This window comes from Salmo salar, chromosome ssa04, assembly GCF_905237065.1.
Source record: "Salmo salar chromosome ssa04, Ssal_v3.1, whole genome shotgun sequence".
Lineage (NCBI taxonomy): Eukaryota > Metazoa > Chordata > Actinopteri > Salmoniformes > Salmonidae > Salmo > Salmo salar.
In genome coordinates, this window is record NC_059445.1 from 33,072,073 (window position 1) to 33,096,091 (window position 24,019).

General features: G+C 41.6%; 1 protein-coding gene across 2 annotated transcripts in view; it reads right to left on the bottom strand.

Moving 5' to 3' along the window:
* Positions 1-254: 254 nt before the first annotated feature.
* Positions 255-24,019, bottom strand: part of vtnb (vitronectin b) — a 47,038-nt gene continuing 23,273 nt past the window's right edge. For both annotated transcript variants that reach the window (XM_014195781.2, XM_045716820.1), the window contains 6 exons: positions 15,997-16,136; positions 15,302-15,458; positions 1,636-1,791; positions 1,286-1,526; positions 872-978; positions 255-630 (listed from right to left, as the gene is read on the bottom strand). In XM_014195781.2, coding sequence (XP_014051256.2) covers positions 470-630; positions 872-978; positions 1,286-1,526; positions 1,636-1,791; positions 15,302-15,458; positions 15,997-16,136 — 962 coding nt within the window. In that variant the 3' untranslated portion in view covers positions 255-469. The remainder of the gene's footprint in view (positions 631-871; positions 979-1,285; positions 1,527-1,635; positions 1,792-15,301; positions 15,459-15,996; positions 16,137-24,019) is intronic.

Sequence of the window (24,019 nt, forward strand, 5' to 3'; positions counted from 1 at the left end):
CTACACAAACCTGGAATCAAACCAGGTTCTATCACAACCGGCCGAGATTCGGAGTCCCATAGGGCGGCGCACAATTGGCCCAGGGTCGTTCGGGTTAAGGTTTGGCCGGAGTAGGCCATCGTTGTAAATAAGAATTTGTTCTTAAGTAACTGACTTACCTAGTTAAAGGTTAAAACATATATTTTTTTAAATAGGGTGCCAAAAACTGATTAACCATCTATTAGAAAAAGAGAGGACACAAGGCAACACAAAGATACAAATCATGAATATTTTATTTAATCATGTCAACCTAAATATACAGTGTAGACTGATGTATCAGGTTGACTATCTTTAGTCAATACAAACAATGCAAGAATAACTACTATAGTATGTTTTTCATTGTGCGCTACCATTATGATTAGATCATCTATATTGAACTTATGTAACTTCGTAATGAAAGTCATCATCAGCTTGTATTGTCTATCGCTTTTCATCTCTTCTCTGCCATTGGCTCGTAATGTCTGTCTATCTCTTCTCTGTACGGGCCAGACTCCTGTTTGCAGCCCAGCCAGTACTTGGCAATGGATCGTGGGTAGGGAGGGCTGGCAAAGTCGATGTGTTTGGTCTGGAGATCCACCCTGTAGTATTTATCTGGTGGCAGAAAACAATCAAATAAACTGATGATCTTATTTCAAAATACTTTCACATTTTAGGCTATTTATAGGAAACTATTTGAAAATACTTTCAAATACTTCCAAAAGAGGTAGTTGATTCGTGCCACATACACATGTATTTGAACCCAGGTCTGGTGTGTGAGTGTGTATGTACGTTTGTGTGTGTGAGTTGGATGCCTATGTTTGTCTGTGTGCATGTGAATTGTGTGTACTGTTACCTTTCTTGAAGAAGTAGACGTTCTGTACAGGCATTGTCTTGTCGTGTGTAGTGTGTGTGGGGGTATAGTCACTGTAGTCAGAGTCATAGGTGAAGCCTCCTATCATCCTGCCACACACACACAACCACTGTCGTCAGCTCAAAATCTCCCTTAAGGTCCATATCTTTACCCCTCGCTAACGTGTGAACAACCAAACATCATCAAATCACATATAGATAAATTAAGATAATTGGCCTTACAAAAGCCTTTGTAAAAAGCACTGGGTTGGGCAGGCTTTTATTCCAGCCCAGGTCTAACACACCAGATCAGGTGGACACAGTTGCTGCTGTGTGATACGAGTTAGTACAGTACCAGTCATCAGTGCTGGGATGGCACAAAAGCCTGCACTGCATTAGGCTAAAGTACTATACCTACCAGTCGTGGTCATCTAAAAAGAAATCCTCAAAGTACGCTGAGCGACTCTGTCTGGCCCTGCCTCTCTGACCCCGCCTCCTGTCCTTCCTCCACCTATTGGCTCGTCTCCTGGGGGTGGGGGATGGGGAGGGAGTGGGTTTAGGGCTGATGTAAAGACGGCCCACCATGGCAGCGTCTATGGGGGACTTGATCCCCACCCAGTCTTTATTGATGAACCGTGGGCCCTTTTTGTGGCCCTGCACTGCGAAAAGAGATGGTAGGAGTTACTTTAAGTGAGGCAGAGTTAAAGACACGCACGGAGACACGCACGGAGACACGCACGGAGACACACACACACAGCTGGGTCTTACGGCCTTGGAAAAGCATGGTGAATAGGTTCTCCCAGGTATCGTCACAGTACAGGTTGGTGTAGTGCGTGAAGAGCACAGAGGGGGAAGACTTAGTCAAGCGCACACACTCTTCGTGAGACGGCTGGTGCTTAAACTCATACTGGTAGTACTGGTCCCCTGAATAGGGAGAAAATAACGGTTATATCAATTCAAGTCTATTAAAGCAATTCAATTAATTTAGTTAAATAAAGGTTAAATAATAAATAAATAAAATATATTTTCTTAAATTGCAACCCAGGGAACATTCCCAGTTCTGTAAATATAACATTATACAATGTTTCTTTTACAGTGCCAAAAACATTCACCTGATGTTACAAGAACATTCCAAGAAAATAACTTTTAAAGAATATAAAAAAGTTTAACACATTTATTTAGGTTGTGGTAACATTATGGGTACATGACAAGAGATAGGTTCCCCAAACACAAAATATGCTCAGTTGTGGTGACATTTATACAATGTTTAAAGTAGGTTGCACAGGAAATTCCTTTAATGCCTGGTCTACATTATTTAAAGGTTCACAGAACATCATGACAGAAATATGCAGCATGACGGAAATATGGTGGCAAGTTTTTGAACTACCAGTAGTTTTTTTGAGAAGATATAATTTATAAAGTGTTCTATGCATTTGAACAACAGCATAAATACACCTATTTCTGCTGCATATGCTGCCATTGTTTTGAACAGATTAGATTATACTATTTAGAATGAGCAGCCATCGCACGAACGAAGGAGTGCACCAGGGAGAACTCAACAGGCATGCAGATGCAATAAGTGAAAATCCAATCTAAATGAGATAGCTAATATTCACATTTACATTTTAGTAATTTAGCAGATGCTCTTATCCAGAGCGACTTACAGTAGAATGCATACATCTCAATTCATTTCATACATTCTTTTTTTTTTCTCCCATACTGGCCCCCCGTGGGAATCGAACCCACAACCCTGGCGTTGCAAACACCATTGCAAACACCATGCTCTACCAACTGAGCCACAGGTAAGCTATGGCAAATCATGTTGCGCTAACCAGTTAACTTTCATTATGAAATGTCTTCATATTTCTGAGTTAGTTTAGATAGACTTGAAACTGGCACTGGAACTAACTAGCTAGCAAGCTACCAGGTAGATAACTGGTTAATTTGACCTGAAAAAGTTTCCACATTATTTCTCAATGTTTCTCAAAATAGCTGGCTAATTCATTTGATCATGATTTTTGATATACCTGGTTTTATGCTTTTTTTTATCCTGGTTGGCAGGAAGTGATTTACTGGGCTGTTCGCACTACCCTCTGTAGTGCCTTCTGGTCGGCGGCTGAGCAGTTGCCATACCAGGCAGTGATGCAACCAGTCAGGATGCTCTCGATGGTGCAGCTGTATAACCTTTTGAGGATCTGAGGACCCATGCCAAATCTTTTCAGTCTCCTGAGGGGGAATAGGTGTTGTCGTGCCCTCTTCACAACTGTCTTGGTGTGCTTGGATCATGTTCGTTTGTTGGTGATGTGAACGCCAAGGAACTTGAAGCTCTCAACCTGCTCCACTGCAGCAATGTCGATGAGAATGGGGGCATGATCGGTCCTCTTTTTCCTATAGTCCACAATCATCTCTTTTGTCTTGATCACGTTGAGGGAGAGGTTGTTGTCCTTCCACCACATGGTCAGGTTTTTGACCTCCTCCTTATAGGCTGTCTCGTCGTTGTCAGTGATCAGGCCTACCACTTGTGTCATCGGCAAATTTAATGATGGTGTTGGAGTCGTGCCTGGCAGGACAGGAGTGGACTGAGCACACACCCCTGAGGGACCCCTGTGTTGAGGATCAGCGTGGCAGATGTGTGGTTACCTACCCTTACCACCTGGGGGCGGCCCATGAGGAAGTCCAGGATCCAGTTGCAGATGGAGGTGTTTAGTCCCAGGGTCCTTAGCTTATTGATGAGCTTTGAGGGCACTATGGTGTTGAACGCTGAGCTGTAGTCAGTGAATAGCATTCTCACATAGGTGTTCCTTTTGTCCAGGTGGGAAAGGGCAGTGTGGAGTGCAATAGAGATTGCATCATCTGTGGATCTTTTGGGGTGGTATGCAAATTGGAGTGGGTCTAGGGTGTCTGGGATGATTGTGTTGATGTGAGCCATGACCAGCCTTTCAAAGCACTTCATGGCTACAGACGTACTACGGGTCGGTGGTCATTTAAGCGGGTTCCTTAGTGTTCTTGGGCACAGGGACCATGGTGGTCAACTTAACCTCTTGACGGTCGCCTAGGATAGGGGGCGCCACAGCGCATTTTGAAAAAAATGAGTGCCCATTTTAAACGGCCTGCTACTCAAACTCAGAAGCTAGGATATGCATATAATTAATACTTGTGGATAGAAAACACCCTAAAGTTTCTAAAACTGTTTGAATGGTGTCTGTGAGTATAACAGAACTCATTTGGCAGGCCAAAACCTGAGAAGATTCTGCACAGGAAGTACCCTGTCTGACCATTTCTTGGCCTTCTTGAATATCTCTATCCAAAACGGGATCTCTGCTGTTACGTGACACTTCCTACGGCTCCCATGGGCTCTCAGAAGGCAGCAAAAAGCTGAATCGTGGCTTTGCAGGCTCTGGCTGAAAAACATTAGCGCGTTTGGATAGTGGCCGGTCACAGTACTATGAAACTGAGGCGCGTGCACGAGTCGACTCCATGTTTACTTTCTTTTTCTTTGAACGAAAACCACCACTCCCGGTCGGAATATTATCGCTTTTTTACGAGAAAAATTGTATAAAAATAGATTTTAAACAGCGGTTGACATGCTTCGAAGTACGGTAATGGAATATTTAGAATTTCTTTGTCACGAAACACGTCGGGCGCGTAACCCTTCGTCACCCTTGGATAGTGTCTTGAATGCACTAACAAAACGCCGCTATTTGGATACAACTATGGATTATTTTGAACCAAACCAACATTTGTTATTGAAGTAGCAGTCCTGGGAGTGCATACTGACGAAGAACACCAAAGGTAATCAAACTTTTCTAATAGTAAATCGGAGTTTGGTGAAGGCTAAACTTGCTGGGTGTCTAAATAGCTAGACCTGTGATGCCGGGCTATGTACTCAGAATATTGCAAAATGTGCTTTCACCGAAAAGCTATTTTAAAATCGGACACCTCGATTGCACAAAGGAGTTCTGTATCTATAATTCTTCAAATAATTGTTATGTTTTTTGTGAACGTTTATCGTGAGTAATTTAGTAAATTCACCGCAAGTGTTCGGTGGGAATGCTAGTTCTGAACGTCACATGCTAATGTAAAAAGCTGGTTTTTGATATAAATATGAACTTGATTGAACAAAACATGCATGTATTGTATAACATAATGTCCTAGGCGTGTCATCTGATGAAGATCATCAAAGGTTAGTGCTGCATTTAGCTGTGGTTTTGTTTTTTGTGACATTATATGCTAGCTTGAAAAATGGGTGTCTGATTATTTCTGGCTGGGTACTCTGCTGACATAATCTAATGTTTTGCTTTCGTTGTAAAGCCTTTTTGAAATCGGACAGTGTGGTTAGATTAACGAGAGTCTTGTCTTTAAAATGCTGTAAAATAGTCATATGTTTGAAAAATTGAAGTTTTTGTATTTTTGAGGAATTTGTAATTCGCGCCACGGCTATCATTGGATATTGGAGCTGGTGTTCCGCTAACGGAACGTCTAGATGTAAGAGGTTAATCACACCGTGAGCTATGGTTCATTGAGCACTTCCTATTGCTTCCACTAGATGTCCCCAGTCTTTACAAAGTGGTTTGAGTCTCCTACTGTTAAAACTGAATGAATGAGACGCTGTGGAACGTGGTCACACGGAGAGGGCCATCACCATTATGACGCCGGCGCCCCTGGTTACCCTCCCCTTTCGAAACGTTTTGAAACACAATGCAATCGTCCCCCTCGAATCTTATTGGCTCTCTTGTTGAAAAACGCCCTGAAGATTTATGTTATACAACGTTTGACATGTTTGAACAAACCTAAATGGGAAAAAAATGCATTTTCTCGAAATGGCTGTCCCGCGGCCGACGGAGCATTTGGATCAGCCTTCAGACGCACTAACAAGAACAAGCTCTTGGAACATAAAGGAGTAATTTTTTCGAACGAAAATACATTTGTTGTGGACCTGGGATTTCTGGAAGTGCTTTCTGATGAAGACAACCAAAGGTAAGGGATTATTGACAATAGTATACAAGACTAGATGTGATATGCGATTGTTCCAAGATCGCGCTGACCTGTAACGTTAGCCTATTTTTCAGAGTATCGCATCCCCTTTCATCGCAAAGTATGATTACCCAGTAAAGGTAATTTTAAATCTGGCATTACAGGTGCTTTCAAGAGATATTCATCTATAAATCTTAGAATGACAATATTACATTTTAAAAATGTTTTCGAATAGTAATTTAGTAAATTGTAGCTCTGTTTCATCGGATGCATTTGAGGGAAAATAGTTAGTCAACGTTACGCACCGATGTAAAATGCTGTTTTTATATATAAATATGAACTTTATCGAACAAAGGAATGCATGTATTGTGTAACATGATGTCCTAGGTGTGTCATCTGATGAAGATTGTCAAATGTTAGTGCTGCATTTAGCTGTTTTTTGGTTATTTGTGATGCATGTGGTTGGTCGGAAAATGGCTATGTGGCTACTTTTACGATATACTCCTCTAACATAATCTAATGTTTTGCTTTTGCTGTAAAGCCTTTTTGAAATCGGACAACGTGGTTCGATTCAGGAGAGGTGTATCTATAAAACGATATAATTTGAAAAAAATTTTGAAAAAAAAGAATTACATTTTGTTATGCTAATGGAGATATGATTTTTCGCTGGATGGCCGCACAGGGGTTAAAACGTGTTGGTATTACAGACTTGGACAAGGAGAGAATGAAAATGTCAGTGAATACACTTGCCAGTTGGTCAACGCATGCTCGCAGTACACGTCCTGGTAATCCGTCTGGCCCTGCGGCCTTGTGAATGGTGACATGTTTAAAGGTCTTACTCACATCAGCTGCGGAGAGTGTGCAAGCCCTGCCACATCCAACGAGCATCAGAGCTGGTGTAGTACATTTCGATCTTAGTCCTGTATTGATGCTTTGCCTGTTTGATGGTTTGTCGGAGGGCATAGCGCGATTTCTTATAAGCTTCCGGGTTAGAGTCCCGCTCTTTGAATGCGTCAGCTCTAGCTTTTAGCTCACTGCGGACGCTGCCTTTAAACCATGGCTTCTGGTTGGGGTATGTACGTACGGTCATTGTGGGGACGATGTCGTCGATGCACTTATTGATGAAGTCAATGACTGATGTGGTGTACTCCTCAATACCATCGGAGGAATCCTGGAACATATTCCAGTCTGTGCTAGCAAAACAGTCCTGTAGCGTAGCATCTGCGTCATCTGACCACTTTTATTGATCTTATCACTGGTGCCTCCTGCTTTAATTTTTGCTTGTAAGCAGGAATCAGGAGGATAGCGTTATGGTCAGATTTGCCAAATGGAGTGCGAGGGTGAGCTTTGTATTGGTCTCTGTGTGTGTATAGGTGGTCCATAGTTATTTTTCCCTCTGGTTGCTTATTTAACATGCTGATAGAAATTTGGTAAGACGTATTTAAGTTTCCCTGCATTAAAGCCACTGGCTACTAGGAGCACCACTTCTGGGTGAGCGTTTTCTTTTTTTCTTATGGCGGAATACAGCTCATTCAATGCTGTCTTAGTGCCAACCTCTGACTGTGGTGGTATGTAAACATTGTGGTCTACAGCTTATCAAGAGATACTCTGCCTCAGGCGAGCAATAGCTCGAGACTTCCTTAGATATTGTTCACCAGCTGTTTTTACAAAAATACATGGTCCGCCGCCCCTTGTCTTACCAGACGCCGCTGTATGTTGATATTGTCATCGTTCAGCCACGACTCCGTGAAGCATAAGATGTTACAGTTTGTTGGTAGTTTAATCTGCTGCATAACTCATCGATTTTATTCTCCAAGGATTGCGCATTTGCTAGCAGAATGGAGGGAAGTGGGGGTTTATTCTATCGCCTATCAATTCTCAGAAGGCAGCCCGCCCTTCGGCCCCTCTTTCTCCGCCTCCTCTTCACGCAGATCACAGGGATCAGGACCTGTTCCCGAGAAAGCAGTATATCCTTCGCATCGGGCTCGTCAGAATCTTGAAAGGAAAAAAAGGGTTCTGCTAGTCCGTGGTGAGTAATCGCAATCCTGATGTCTAGAAGTTATTTTCGGTCATAAGAGACGGTAGCGGCAACATTATGTACAAAATAAGTAAAGAAATAAGTTAGAAACAATGCAAATAATTTGTTACGGATACAGGTATCCTGTGTGTATTTGTTTTCTCTCCTTCTGACCTAGTCACAGGTGGCAGTCATCAGTCGCCAATCTGAAGACACACCTGCTCCTTTTCCCAATCACATCCCCTTTCCCTTGGTTTAAAAGAAACCCAAGCAGTTGTCTCTGGCGCTATCTCTTTTGTTTTTGCGCCTACATCTCACATTGTCCGTTATCATGTGAGTATGTATTGCTGTGGTGTATGGCTGTCTGTTTGTTGGTGGGAAAAGGGGATACCAAGCCAAGTCACCCTTGGGCATACATTACCCAAAGGAAAACTTTGTCTAAGTACCCTAGTTAGAACTGGGCGGACCACCCACTGTATTTTATTGGATAGTTAGCTAGCTGTTCTTTACCCAGTAAGACTAGCTTAGGGGTTTTTGGATATTTATTATTTATTTCCTTGGATCCAGCTCAGCCCCTTTTTCCCACACCCCATTACCGTGTGTTTGAAATAAACCTAAAGTGTTTGACGGTAGGTTTAGGTTGTCTGTGGATTTATTTTAGTTCTCACTGTTCCTTTTCACTGTTATGATTTGCATGAGATGTTATGGGTCTCATTTCCATCCCCCCTAGACTGCAGGGCCAAAGGGGTTCGTAACATAATTGAACAAAAAAACAATCGGCTCGGGGCATGTAAAACGTCTGCCTTCTTTTCCGGCGCCATCTTCTTATTCTCCGGCGCCATCTCCTTCTACTCTTGTTGGATGTAGTTTATTGGTTTTTCAGGTCACACGCACCCATGACTGTTATTTATTTATAAGTTAGTTACATTTAGGTTTTTGCTTTAGCGCCATCTGTAACTGATAGGAGTTCCAGTCTCACGTGCGGAAGTAAGCCGTCTGGTGCAAGAGACTCTTTGGGAGGGTGACTAGAGCAGTCCCAGAAGTTCTGACTGAGCACACATTTGAGCGCCTCAGGACGGTCCATTTACTTTGTGCTGTTAAAGTGCATTCAGAAAGTATTCAGACACCTTGACTTTATCACATTTTGTTACGTTACAGCCTTATTCTAAAATGGATTAAATTGTTTTTCTTCCTCATAAATCTGCACAAAATACCCCACAATGACAAAATAAAAACTTTTTTTTTTTAAATGTTCGCAAATGTATTTAAAACATTAAAAAATCACATTTACATAAGGAGTCAGACCCTTTACTCAGTACTTTGTTAAAGCACCTTTGTCAGCAATTACAGCTTTAAGTCTTCTTGGGTATGACGCAACAAGCTTGCCATAGCTTTGGGGAGTTTCTCCCATTCCTCTCTGCAGATCCTCTCAAGCTCTGACAGTTTGGATGGGGAGCGTCGCTGTACAGCTATTTTCAGGTCTCTCCAGAGATGTTTGATCGGGTTCCAAGTCCTGGCTCTGGCTGGTCCACTTAAGGACATTCGGAGACTAGTCCCAAAGCCACTCCTGTGTTGTCTTGGCTGTGTGCTTAGGGTGGTTGTCCTGTTGGAAGTTGAACCTTTGCCCCAGTCTGAGGTCTTGAGTGCTCTGGAGCAGGTTTTCATCAAGGATCTCTCTGTACTTTGCCCGTTCATCTTTGCCACGATCCTGACTAGTCTCCCAGTCCCTGCCGCTGAAAAACATCCCCACAGCATGATGCTGTCACCACCATGCTTCTCCGTAGGGATGGTGCCAGGTTTCCTCCAGACGTGACGCTTGGCATTCAGGTCAAAGAGTTAAATCTTGTTTTCATCTGACCAGAGAATATTGTTTCTCATGGTCTGAGAGTCTGTAGGTGCATTTTGGCAAACTCCTAGTGGGCTGTCATGTACCGAGGAGTGGCTTCCCCCTGGCCACTCTACTATAAAGGCCTGATTGGTGGAGTGCTGCAGAGATGGTTGTCTTTCTGGAAGGTTCTCCCATCTCCACAGAGGACCTCTGGAGCTCTGTCAGAGTGACCATCAACTTCTTGGTCAACTCCCTGACCAAGGCCCTTCTTCCCCGGATTGCTCAGTTTGGCCAGGCAGCCAGCTCTAGGAAGAGTCTTGGTGGTTCCAAACTTCTTCCATTTAAGAATGATGGAGGCCACTATATTCTGGGGGACCTTCAATGCTGCAGACATTTTTTGGAGCCCTTCCCCAGATCTATGCCTCGACACAATCCTGTCTCTGAGTTCTACGGACAATTCCTTCAACCCAATGGCTTGGTTTTTGCTCTGACATGCACTGTCAACTGTGGGACCTTATATAGACAGGTGTGTGCTTTTCCAAATCATGTCCAATCAATTGAATTTACCACAGGTGGACTCCAATGAAGTTGTAGAAACATCTCAAGGATGATCAACAGAAACAGGATGCACCTGAGCTCATTTTCGAGTCTCATAGCAAAGGGTCTGAATATTTATTTAAATACGTTTTTTTATAGATGTGCAACAATTTCTAAAAAACCTGTTTTCACTTTGTCATTATGGGGTATTGCGTGTAAATTGATGAGGAAAAAATTAATTTGATCTATTTTGGAATAAGGCTTGGAATAACTTCCTAACATCAGATAACATTCATATATGTGACTCACCACCTGGATTGTCTTATGTAGCAACATTTCAAAATTGTGTTTTATACATTGGATAACAGTAGAGAGACTCAAAATTGTATATCATACACTGCATTTGAGGAACAACGGGAAAGTAATTCTGCTTTGAAAGTTGATCAGCTTGTAAACTCACTTTTGAGAAAATGGCCTTTGAATGTTTTGGTATCTAGTGAAGAGCTCTTTGTCTACACCCATTCAGTATCGTTCACACTCTCTTAAGCTTTAGCCCCACCCATCTTGTTTCACTCTCCGAATGCACACTTGACACTCTGACCGATAATTTGTTTACCTATGGATAACATGAAAACAGCCTAACCAGCTCTGCTGGCAACAATTTCGTTATGCTTTTTTTGCAGACGTTTACTGACACTGGGCATATTCAACCGGTGTTGTACATGCGTCACATAACATTAGCTAACGAGCCAGCCAGCTAATGTTAGCTAGTTAAATAACAATGAACACAGTGCCAACAATGCCACAGTGCTGGGAGCTAACCAACCAGGTTCAAATGTTAGCTAGCTAACATTAGCCTCTAACTAGAAAAGCAAACGTCTCTGGGATATGAATAATAACGTCAGCTAGGGAGCCAGCCAACTAACATACTGACTCATCTCTAGCCACTTTAATAATGAAAAAGTGATGTAATGTTTCACTAGCCACTTTAAACAATGCCACTTTATATAATGTTACATATCCTACATTACTCATCTCATATGTATATACTGTACTCTTTACCATCTACTGCATCTTGCCTATGCCGTTCGGCCATAGCTTATTCATGTATTTTTTATGTACATATTCTTATTCATTCCTTCACACTTGTGTGTATAAGGTAGTTGTTGTGAAATTGTTAAGTTAGATTACTTTTTAGATATTACTGCATGGTCGGAACGAGAAGCACAAGCATTTCTCTACACTCGCATTAACATCTGCAAACCATGTGTATGTGACAAATAAAATGTGATTAGATTTAGATAACAGTACACTTGAGCTTGAAATGAAACCACTTTCTGTCAAAACTAAAAACGTGTAATATCTGAAAATGTAGCTAGCTATCTTACCTGTATACATTATCATGCATGATGGACGCGTCTCCCTGTCAGGAATGCCATACCACGGTTGCCCTTAGTTTGAAGATGTAATCTAGAGACACATGTTTTCTCCATCTCATTAGCTCTAATTCCACTGATTTCAAAACTTGATCCTCCAGAAAGTGGAGAGCAACACTCATGCAGCTAAACTACACAATACATTTAAAAAAATATGTGTTCAACAGGATTACCAACGCAGACTGACGAGCTCAATTAGAGAGAAGCTTTCTATATGGCAGACCAATCCGAACTCATTTCTCGCCATGTCCAGCCCACTCATTATCTCAGCCAATCATGGCAGGTGGGAAGGTTGCTTACTTTTTCTGTGGTTTAACCAACAAGGCTCGTAATTTAACAATTTTATTTGTATTTATGAAATGGCAGACATGTTTGTTACTAAGGCACATGAAAGTTCATATGTTTGAGAAGGCATTTCTGCCAAAAAACGCATTATGAAAAAAAAATATATCTTATATATTCAAACGGCTCTCCTGTGAAGTCGTGACTTGCAACATACGACTAGTTTCCTGAATCGGGTCACATATTAGCCATTTCGCAGACTCACTTAGATAATTCATTTGATGATACAGCAGTACCAATACAAGGATATAACATCTATAGAAGAGACAGGAATGCTTATGGGGTAGGTGTTGCTGTATACACTATCGTTTAAAAGTTTGTGGTCACTTAGAAATGTCCTTGTATTTGAAAGAAAAGCACATTTTTTTGTCCATTTAAAATAACATCAAATTGATCAGAACTACAGTGTAGACACTGTTAATGTTGTAAATGACTATTGTAGCTGGAAACGGCAGATATTTCATGGAAAATCTACATAGGCGTACAGAGGTCCATTATCAGCAACCATCACTCCATAGATTAGGGCCTAATTAATTTATTTCAATTAACCTGTTAGGGCTAGGGGGCAGTATTGACACGGCTGGATAAAAAACATACCCGATTTAATCTGGTTACCACTCCTACCCAGTAACTAGAATATGCATATACTTATTACATATGGATAGAAAACACCCTAAATTTTCTAAAACTGTTTGAATGGTGTCTGTGAGTATAACAGAACTCAAATGGCAGGTCAAAACCTGAGAGATTCCTTTACAGGAAGTGGCCTGTCTGACCATTTCTTGAACTTCTTTTCCATCTCTATCATTTACTAAGGATCTCTGCTCTAACGTGACACTTCCCACGTCGTCCATAGGCGCTCAGAGCCCGGGAAAAAACAGAATGTCGTCATTCCAGCCCCAGGCTGAAACACATTATCGCCTTTCTCAAGTGGCCGAACAAGGGACACTGGGCTTATGCGCGTGACCCCGACCGCCCCCGCCTTTGGGATTTTTTCCTCTGTTTGCCGAAAAGGAGATTCCCTGTCGGAATATTATCGCTTTTCTACGAGAAATATGTCGTAAAAATTGATTTTAAACAGCGGTTGACATGCTTCGAAGTACGTAATGGAATATTTAGAATTTTATTGTCACGAATTGCGCCATGCGCGCGACACTTCTTTACTATTTCGGATAGTGTCTGGAACGCACGAACAAAACGCCGCTATTCGGATATAACGATGGATTATTTTGGACCAAACCAACATTTGTTATTGAAGTAGCAGTCCTGGGTGTGCATTCTGACGAAGACAACAAAAGGTAATCAAACTTTTATAATAGTAAATATGATTATGGTGAGTGCTAAACTTGCCGGGTGTCTAAATAGCGAGCCCGTGATGCCTGGGCTATGTACTTAGAATATTGCAAAATGTGCTTTCACCAAAAAGCTATTTTAAAATCGGACATATCGAGTGCATAGAGGAGGTCTGTATCTATAATTCTTAAAATAATTGTTATGCTTTTTGTGAACGTTTATCGTGAGTAATTTAGTAAAATGTTAGCGAATTCCCCGGAAGTTTGCGGGGGTATGCTAGTTCTGAACGTCACATGCTAATGTAAAAAGCTGGTTTTTGATATAAATATGAACTTGATTGAACAAAACATGCATGTATTGTATAACATAATGTCCTAGGGTTGTCATCTGATGAAGATCATCAAAGGTGAGTGCTGCATTTAGCTGTCTTCTGGGTTTTGGTGACATTATATGCTGGCTTGAAAAATGGGTGTCTGATTATTTCTGGCTTGGTACTCTGCTGACATAATCTAATGTTTTGCTTTCGTTGTAAAGCCTTTTTGAAATCGGACAGTGTGGTTAGATTAACGAGAGTCTTGTCTTTAAATGGCTGTAAAATAGTCATATGTTTGAGAAATTGAAGTAATAGGATTTTTAAGGTTTTGAAAATCGCGCCACAGGCTGGCAGTGGCTGTTACGTAGGTGGGACGCAAGCGTCCCACCTAGCCCATAGAGGTTAACTGATTCCCTTATATGAACTGTAACTCAGTAAAATCTTAAATTGTTGCATGTTGCATTAATATTTTTGTTCAGTATATAAGGTTGTATTACTCCATTGTTTATAACAGGAACATAAACTATGTATAGCTTCAAAATATATAAAAAAGCTGTCAACAACCTTTTCCATTTTTCATCTGAGTATGCCTATGTATTAGGCTAAGTCACTTGTAGGGTTAAGGAGCAGTTTCACGGATACAGATTACACCTAGGAAGGTTTTGTGCACCCTGATAGAAACCTTATCTGAATGTCAGAACAACTGCACAGTTTGTGTTTTAGTAACCTCTTAGGTAATCTTGTGTCTTACCACACAATGCTTGTTTTGCACCGTAAAATATTTTAGAATCATCTGCACAACTGGATATTTGTGTGTTTTGGGAACATATATTTTGTGATGTGCCCACAATGTTACAAACAGATTGTTCCCACAACCTAATGAAACATTCTGTGAACCTTAAAAGAACAGACTAAATGTGTTATAGGAACATCAGGCAAATGTTTTATATAAACATGTTATAATCATCATCATCACGACAGGACAGTTTGTGGTATGAGAATTTTTATTCATTTATTTTATTTATTCAACCCTTATTTTACCAGGTCAATTTTACCAGGTAAGTTGACTGAGAACACGTTCTCATTCACAGCAACGACCTGGGGAATAGTTACAGGGGAGAGGAGGAGTGATGAATGAGCCAATTTGAAGCAGGGGATGATTAGGTGGCCATGATGGTATGAGGGAATATAGACAGGACACCGGAGCTAACACCCCTACTTTTACGATAAGTGCCATGGGCTCTTTAGTAACCATAGAGAGACAGGACACCCGTTTAAAGTCCCATCCGAAAGACAACACCCTACACAGGGCAATGTCCCCAATCACTGCCCTGTGGCATTTGGATATATATATTACATCATATTACATATTTAATTTATTTTTTGACCAGAGGAAAGAGTGCCTCCTACTGGCCCTCCAAATCCACTTTGCCGCAACCTAACAAAAGTTCTGGGAACTTTCACAGAATCAATTTTGGTTTTCTGGGAAGTCAGTTCAAGTTAAGTGATTAATCCCCTCAAGGGATTCATCACAGTACACTATGTTTCAGGTGTTTCACACATTACCAGTATTCTGCCCACTGGGCCCACACTGGTTGAATCAACATTGTTTCCTCGTCATTTCAATTAAATTAAGCTGAACTAATGTGGACAAGACCTTGAATTGATGTTTGTGCCAAGTGCGTGTATGTTACCTTTGAAGAAGTAGACCTTCTCTTTGCCATGGTGACCGGGTGCTGGTATGGCGAAGGCAGCGTCGACGTCAGTTGGAACCTTCTCAAACCCTACAGAGATGTCCCGAGGGTAATCGGCATCCAGAACATCGTCCTCAAAACGCCAATACTTATTTCCCTGAGAGGAGACAAGTGAAAGCAAAGCAAAGCAATGAGTCTTAATCAAACTAAATAGTCAACGTCAGTTTCATAGGCCATATTTTCCTGTTAATTTCGGATTGATTCCAGCAGACAACAACTCAAGTTTAGACAAATGTTTCCCAAACCTCTTCTTCAGTACGCCCAGCCAGCCCAGTTATTTGTTCTTAATTCCAGAACTAGCATTGCTGATTCAACTAATGTAGGGGTTGATGATAATGTGACCATTTGAATCAGCTGTGCTAGTTCTGGAATACATCAAAGCAGTAGACTGGCTGGGGGTACATGAGGAAAGGTATGGGAAGCACTGCTTAACACTACTTTGAGATGTGAAAACGTCTGACATACTTTGACTTTGGGATGAACTATCCCTTTAACAGGGCACTGTGTCAGTGTTGTGAGTGGTGAGGAAAGGTGGTAGATTAAAGATGCAAGACACTGTATTAGTGTTGTGAGTGGTGGGGAAGATGTAGGATACTATGGCAGTGTTGTGAGTGGTGGGAAAGGTGGTAGCCTACCTTGAAGATGTAGGTCTTGCCCTGGCAGTTGATGCGAGTAAAGGCAGCATCTATAGGTCCTCTGATCCCCCACTTGTCGTAGATCAGTTTGGGGTAACCGGGGACAACCGCCCTCTCATCGAGCTCGAAGAAATAATCACCTGTAGGAGACAGAGCATGTTTGTTCTCACCAGGACAGGGAGACAGAACAAGTCATAGAGAAGAAAGAATGGAGACAGGGAGAGAGAGAAAGAAAGTGAAACAGAGAAGCAGTGAAAATGTAGATATAAAGAAGATAGTGTAGGAGCCATTTTTCATGTTTTGTGTTCTATTAATTTCATCCTCATACCTCCCTGTTCTTAACTGTTGTGCACCTGGCTGCCCCCCCCCCCTTGATTTTGATTTGTCTGCTTTGGTTATACTGTATATGGCTGCCAGGGGATTGTGTGGGTGGGAACTAGTGTACCTGGGAGCACAGAGAATTTTCAACCATGCTCTTTTTGTTTGATTTTGGATTATTGACATGGTTTCTTTCGCATTCTTTGATTCCAATTCTTTTTTAGGGGGAGGTTGTGTGGATTGGAATTATCCTCAGGTCCGTAGTAGTAAGTGTCATTAATAACTTTTGGGGTATTTGCCACTACATTCAAGTTGAACATTTTGAGATGGATTTTGCACGCTACTCTACTACATTTGGTAGACTTGGGATTCATGAATGAATGCCCAAGCACTAATGAATGGACCCAACTGGACGCGGTTACCACAGTGAGTAAAAGAGACAAAGAATGGATGTGCAGAGGTATCTGCCGAAACAATTGCTGTCTAAACCAAATAAGTTGTTGATTGATTGCCTCTCAGAGGGTTCACTGCTGTGTATGTAATTGTGGATTTGTTTGTGATTATCGGCAGTTCTCACCAGAACTGGCACCTGTGCTTGACAACGTTACGTTCCGAAAGATCAGTGGTGTGTATTCATGGATGCCAAGGGAAACCAGGCTTCCACCAAAAGTTGACCAATAAAGAAATCTGTCTTTTATCCTCTTTGGGCTAGGGGGCAGTATTTCCACATTCGGATGAAAAGCATGCTCAGAGTAAACTGCCTGCTACTCAGGCCCAGAAGCTAGAATATGTATATTATTAGTAGATTTGGATAGAAAACACTCTGAAGTTTCTAAAACTGTTTGAATGATGTCTGTGAGTATAACAGAACTCATATGGCAGGCAAAGACCTGAGAAAAATCCAACCAGGAAGTAGGAAATCTGAGGTTTGTACTTTTTCAAGTGATTGCCTATTCAATATATAGTGTAAATGGGGTCATATTGCACTTCCTAAGGCTTCCACTAGATGTCAAGTCTTTAGAACGTTCTTTCAGGCTTCTACTGTAAAGGGGGAGAGAATAAGAGCTGTTTGAATCAGGGGTCTGGCAGAATGCCATGAGCTAAGTCTTGCGCGCGGCCGTCAGCGTGATCTTGCGTTCCCTTTCCTTTCTAAAGACAAAGGAATTGTCCGGTTGGAATATTATTGAAGATTTATGATAAAAACATCCTAAAGATTGATTCTATACATCGTTTGACATGTTTCTACAAACTGTAATGGAACTTTTTTGACTTTTCATCTGGACTTAGTGCCTGCGCCTTGTGCATTTGGATTAGTGAACTAAACGCGTGAACAAAAGGTATTTGGACATAAAGATGAACTTTATCGAACAAAACAAACATTTATTATGGAACTGGGATTGCATTCCGATGAAGATCATCAAAGGTAAGTGAATATTTATAACGCTATTTCTGACTTTTAGTGACTCCACAACATGGCGGGTATCTGTATGGCTTGTTTTGGTAGCTAAGCGCTGTATTCAGATTTTTGCATGGTGTGATTTTGCCGTAAAGCTTTTTTGAAATCTGACACAGCGGTTGCATTAACCTGTTATGGCTAGGGGGCAGTATTTTCACGGCTGGATAAAAAACGTACCCGATTTAATCTGGTTACTACTCCTGCCCAGTAACTAGAATATGCATATAATTATTGGCTTTGGATAGAAAACACCCTAAAGTTTCTAAAACTGTTTGAATGGTGTCTGTGAGTATAACAGAACTCATATGGCAGGCAAAAACCTGAGAAGATTTCATGCAGGAAGTGGCCTGTCTGACAAGGTGTCGTTCTTCTTGTCTCTGTTTATTGAAGAGTGAGGATCTTAGCTGTCCCGTGACACTTCCTACGGCTGCCATAGGCTCTCAGAAGGCGGCAAAACGCTGAATCGTGGCTTTGCAGGCTCTGGCTGAAACAAAGTAGCGCGTTTGGGTAGTGGCTGGTTACAGTACTGTGAGACTCAGGCTCGTGCCCGCGTCGACCGAAAGCTTTGTTTTCTTTCCTCTGTTTAGCTAAATGGACATTCCCGGTCGGAATATTATCGCTTTTTTACGAGAAAAATGGCATAAAAATGGATTTTTTAGATTTTTTTGGTCACGAATTGCGCAATGCATGCGACCCTTCTTTACCATTCGGATAGTGTCTGGGACGCACGAACAAAACGCCGCTATTCGGATATAACGATGGATTATTTTGGACCAAACCAACATTTGTTATTGAAGTAGCAGTCCTGGGAGTGCATTCTGACGAAGACAACAAAAGGTAATCAAACTTTTATAACAGTAAATCTGATATTGGTGAGTGCTAAACTTGCCGGGTGTCTAAATAGCTAGCCTGTGATGGCTGGGCTATGTACTTAGAATATTGCAAAATGTGCTTTCACCAAAAAGCTATTTTAAAATCTGACATATCGAGTGCATAGGAGTTCTGTATCTATAATTCTTAAAATAATTGTTATGCTTTTTGTGAACGTTTATCGTGAGTAATTTAGTAAATTGTTAGCAAATTCCCCGGAAGTTTGCGGGGGGTATGCTAGTTCTGAACGTCACATGCTAATGTAAAAAGCTGTTTTTTGATATAAATATGAACTTGATTGAACAAAACATGCATGTATTGTATAACATAATGTCCTAGGTGTGTCATCTGATGAAGATCATCAAAGGTTAGTGCTGCATTTAGCTGTCTTCTGGGTTTTTGTGACATTATATGCTAGCTTGAAAAATGGGTGTCTGATTATTTCTGGCTTGGTTCTCTGCTGACATAATCTAATGTTTTGCTTTCGCTGTAAAGCCTTTTTGAATTCGGACAGTGTGGTTAGATAAAGGAGAGTCTTGTCTTTAAGGAGAAGTTTATCTTTAACCTGTTAGGGCAAGGGGGCAGTATTGACACGGCCGGATAAAAAAACGTACCCGATTTAATCTGGTTACTACTCCTGCCCAGTAACTAGAATATGCATATAATTATTGGATTTGGATAGAAAACACCCTAAAGTTTCTAAAACTGTTTGAATGCTGTCTGTGAGTATAACAGAACTCATATGGCAGTCAAAACCTTGAGACAAATCCTAACAGGAAATGGAAATCTGATGTGTGGAAATCACTTCAAACATTTGCCATTGAAACACACAGGGGCATATTAATCATTTAGCACTTCCTAAGGCTTCCACTAGATGTCAACAGTCTTTACAAAGTGGTTTGAGTCTTCTATGGTACAAACTGACCCAAAGAGAGGCTGTGGAACTTGGTCACAGGGGGAGGGCCATTTACTACAATGACGCTGCCGCCCATGGCTACCCTCCCCTTTCGAAACGTTTAGTAAGACAATGCAATCGTCCGCCTTGAATATTATTGAAGCTCTGGTTGAAAAAGGCCCTAAAGATTTATGTTATACAACGTTTAACATGTTTGAACTAACTTAAATATATATTTTTTGCACATTCGTGACGACAAGTCCCGCGCACTACGGTACATTTTGAGTAGCCTTCGGAACACGCTAACAAGAAGGAACTATTGGGACATAAATTATTAACTTTTTCGAACAAAACTACATTTGTTGTGGACCTGGGATCCCTGTAAGTGCCTTCTGATGAAGATAATCAAAGGTAAGGGAATATTTACAATAGTATTTTTGATGGTTGATGGTTCCAAGATGGAGCTAACATGAATCGCCTAGCCTATTTTTCTGAGCATATCACGTCGTTTATTGCAAAGTGTGATTTCCCAGTAAAGTTATTTTTAAATCTGGCAAAGCGGTGGCATTCACGAGATGTTAATCTATAATTCTTTGAATGACAATATTACATTTTAACAATGTTTTCGAATATTAATTTTGTAAATTGTAGCGCTGATTCACCGGAAGCATTTGAGGGAAAAGATTTTCTGAACGTCACGCGCCGATGTAAAATGCTGTTTTTATATACACTGCTCAAAAAAATAAAGGGAACACTTAAACAACACAATGTAACTCCAAGTCAATCACACTTCTGTGAAATCAAACTGTCCACTTAGGAAGCAACACTGATTGACAATACATTTCACATGCTGTTGTGCAAATGGAATAGACAACAGGTGGAAATTATAGGCAATTAGCAAGACACCCCCAATAAAGAAGTGGTTCTGTAGGTGGTGACCACAGACCACTTCTCAGTTCCTATGCTTCCTGGCTGATGTTTTGGTCACTTTTGAATGCGGGCGGTTGTTTCACTCTAGTGGTAGCATGAGACGAAGTCTACAACCCACACAAGTGGCTCAGGTAGTGCAGCTCATACAGGATGGCACATCAACGCGAGCTGTGGCAAGAAGGTTTGCTGTGTCTGTCAGCGTAGTGTCCAGAGCATTGAGGCGCTACCTGGAGACAGGCCAGTACATCAGGAGACGTGGAGGAGGCCGTAGGAGGGCAACAACACAGCAGCAGGACTGCTACCTCCGCCTTTGTGCAAGGAGGAGCAGGAGGAGCACTGCCAGAGCCCTGCAAAATGACCTCCAGCAGGCCACAAACGTGCATGTGTCTGCTCAAACGGTCAGAAACAGACTCCATGAGGGTGGTATGAGGGCCCGACGTCCACAGGTGGGGGTTGTGCTTACAGCCCAACACCGTGCAGGACGTTTGGCATTTGCCAGAGAACACCAAGATTGGCAAATTCGCCACTGGCACCCTGTGCTCTTCACAGATGAAAGCAGGTTCACACTGAGCACATGTGACAGACGTGAAAGAGTCTGGAGACGCCGTGGAGAACGTTCTGCTGCCTGCAACATCCTCCAGCATGACAGGTTTGGCGGTAGGTCAGTCATGGTGTGGGGTGGCATTTCTTTGGGGGGCTGCACAGCCCTCCATGTGCTCGCCAGAGGTAGCCTGACTGCAATTAGGTACCGAGATGAGATCCTCAGACCCCTTGTGAGACCATATGCTGGTGCGGTTGGCCCTGGGTTCCTCCTAATGCAAGACAATGCTAGACCTCATGTGGCTGGAGTGTGTCAGCAGTTCCTGCAAGAGGAAGGCATTGATGCTATGGACTGGCCCGCCCGTTCCCCAGACCTGAATCCAATTGAGCACATCTGGGACATCATGTCTCGCTCCATCCACCAACGCCACGTTGCACCACAGACTGTCCAGGAGTCGGCGGATGCATTATTCCAGGTCTGGGAGGAGATCCCTCAGGAGACCATCCGCCACCTCATCAGGAGCATGCCCAGGCATTGTAGGGAGGTCATACAGGCACGTGGAGGCCACACACACTACTGAGCCTCATTTTGACTTGTTTTAAGGACATTACATCAAAGTTGGAGCAGCCTGTAGTGTGGTTTTCCACTTTAATTTTGAGTGTGACTCCAAATCCAGACCTCCATCGGTTGATAAATTGGATTTCCATAGATTATTTTTGTGTGATTTTGTTGTCAGCACATTCAACTATGTGAAGAAAAAAGTATTTACTAAGATTATTTCATTCATTCAGATCTAGGATGTGTTATTTTAGTGTTCCCTTTATTGTTTTGAGCAGTGTATAAATATGAACTTTATCGAACAAAAAATGCATGTATTGTGTAACATGATGTCCTAGGAGTGTCATCTGATGAAGATTGTCAAAGGTTAGTGCTGCATTTAGCTGTGTTCTGGGTATTTGTGATGCATCTAGTTGCTTTGAAAATGTCTATGTGATCATTTCTGGCTGGTTACTCTCCTAACATAATCTAATGTTTTGCTTTTGCTATAAAGCCTTTTTGAAATCGAACAACGTGGTTCGATTCAGGAGAGGTGTATTTATAAAACGGTGTAAAATAGTCATATGTTTGAGAAATAGAAGTTATAGCATTTATGAGGTTTTGTATTTCGCGCGACGCGATTCCACTGGCTGTTGACTAGGGTGGGACGCTTGCCCAGACAGGTTATTAGATTCACATGGAATTGTTGTGCAATTGAAATGTTTGATATTGAAACTGTTTGTTAGAAGATTAAATGTAATTTTAGCTTCCAAATGAGAGAATTGGGTTTTCATAAGGAAAGTGCCCTGCTTAATCAGTGGCCCGCCACTGTGAAGAGACATGGGTTATAAACGATGAAACACACCCTTCTCCCTCTCCAATATATAAGCCTTTGACGAAAAGGTAACCAGCCTGTTCCGGGTACGTGAGGTCTGCAGCCTCTGCGTTAAAAGGACTCACATGTCAAGTACAGAACTAAGCCAACCTCGGCGTGAGCTTTGGTTGCGAATGGTATGAACTTGGAACTCTTATTCACTACAGAAGTGATACTTGCTAGCCGTTGAGTTAGCAGCGGCCGCTGTAAACGTGGGCTAGGAAAAGGACGGACGACGGATCCAGTGTAACACACAACGAAGACACTACAACGTATCCAATTTACCACCAGAGACATTCTTCTGAGGACAGGAAGATCTCTGTTGGCCAACCCGGCCAGCATCTACGACCAACCTACCGAAGCACAGCTCAGAGTAAATATTTATTGCATTTTCCTTTTCCAAATGGGCATTTATTTAGAATGCATAAGATTATGTATTTACGATAGCACAGCTTCTCCCTTTGTTCCTCAGTCTTCCCGCTCTTTCATTCAAGCCCAACCCCCTCTCTTTGTGTAACAAGCCTCATACAGGTTCTGTCCACCAGGGACGTTTTCTGTATGACATTTGTATTCTGTGTATATGTAATTCTGTGTGATTAGTTTAGGTATTTGGTAAATAAATAATGAAACCCAATTTTGTATTGCTGATTCAACTTTTTAGCCAGGGTTCGTGAAGATAACCAAGAATTTACAACTTTCATATGAGACTGAAAATAAGATGAGGATTAATATTGACTGCTATCGATGTAAAATACTACAAAGTCTTTAAGAGTTTATTCGGAAGATAACGGCTCTATAAACACTCTTCCGTGGTGTCCCGACTTTCTAGTTAATTACATTTACATGATTAGCTAATCAGGTGATATTAATTACAGAGAAAGGATTTTATAGGATAGCATGTCATATCACTTAATCCGGCATAGCTAAAGACACGACACTATGCATAACACGTGTATCTTTCATCAAAGTTTATGAGTATTTCTGTAAATTGATGTGGCTCTCTGCAAATTCGCTGGATGTTTTCGAGGCACAACATTACTGAACATAACGCGCTAATGTAAACTAAGTTTTTTGGATATATATATGAACTTTCTCGAACAAAACATACATGTATTGTGTAATATGAAGTCCTATGAGTGCCATCTGATGAAGATCATCAAAGGTTAGTGATTCATTTTATCACTATTTCTGCTTTTTGTGACTCCTCTCTTTGGCTGGAAAATGGCTGTATGTTTTTTTGTGACTAGGCGCTGACCTAACATAATCGTATGGTGTACTTTCACTGTAAAGCCTTTTGAAATCTGACACGATGGCTAGATTAGCAAGAAGTTAAGCTTTAATTTGGTGTATTGCACTTGTGAATGTATGAAAGTTAAATATTTAAAATAATTTTGTTTGAGTTTCGCGCTCTGCCATTTCACCGGATATTGTCGAGGGGTTCAGCTAGTGGAACCCCTAGCCATAACAGGTTTAACTCTGTGTTTCATAATTTTACTGAAATTCACAAGAAGCTGAATGTATCTCACCGGAGAAAGCATCCGAGCGAGTGTTGGCCATCTATCTGATGCTGTCTGATCAAAAAGAGTATGACATTGTTGCCGC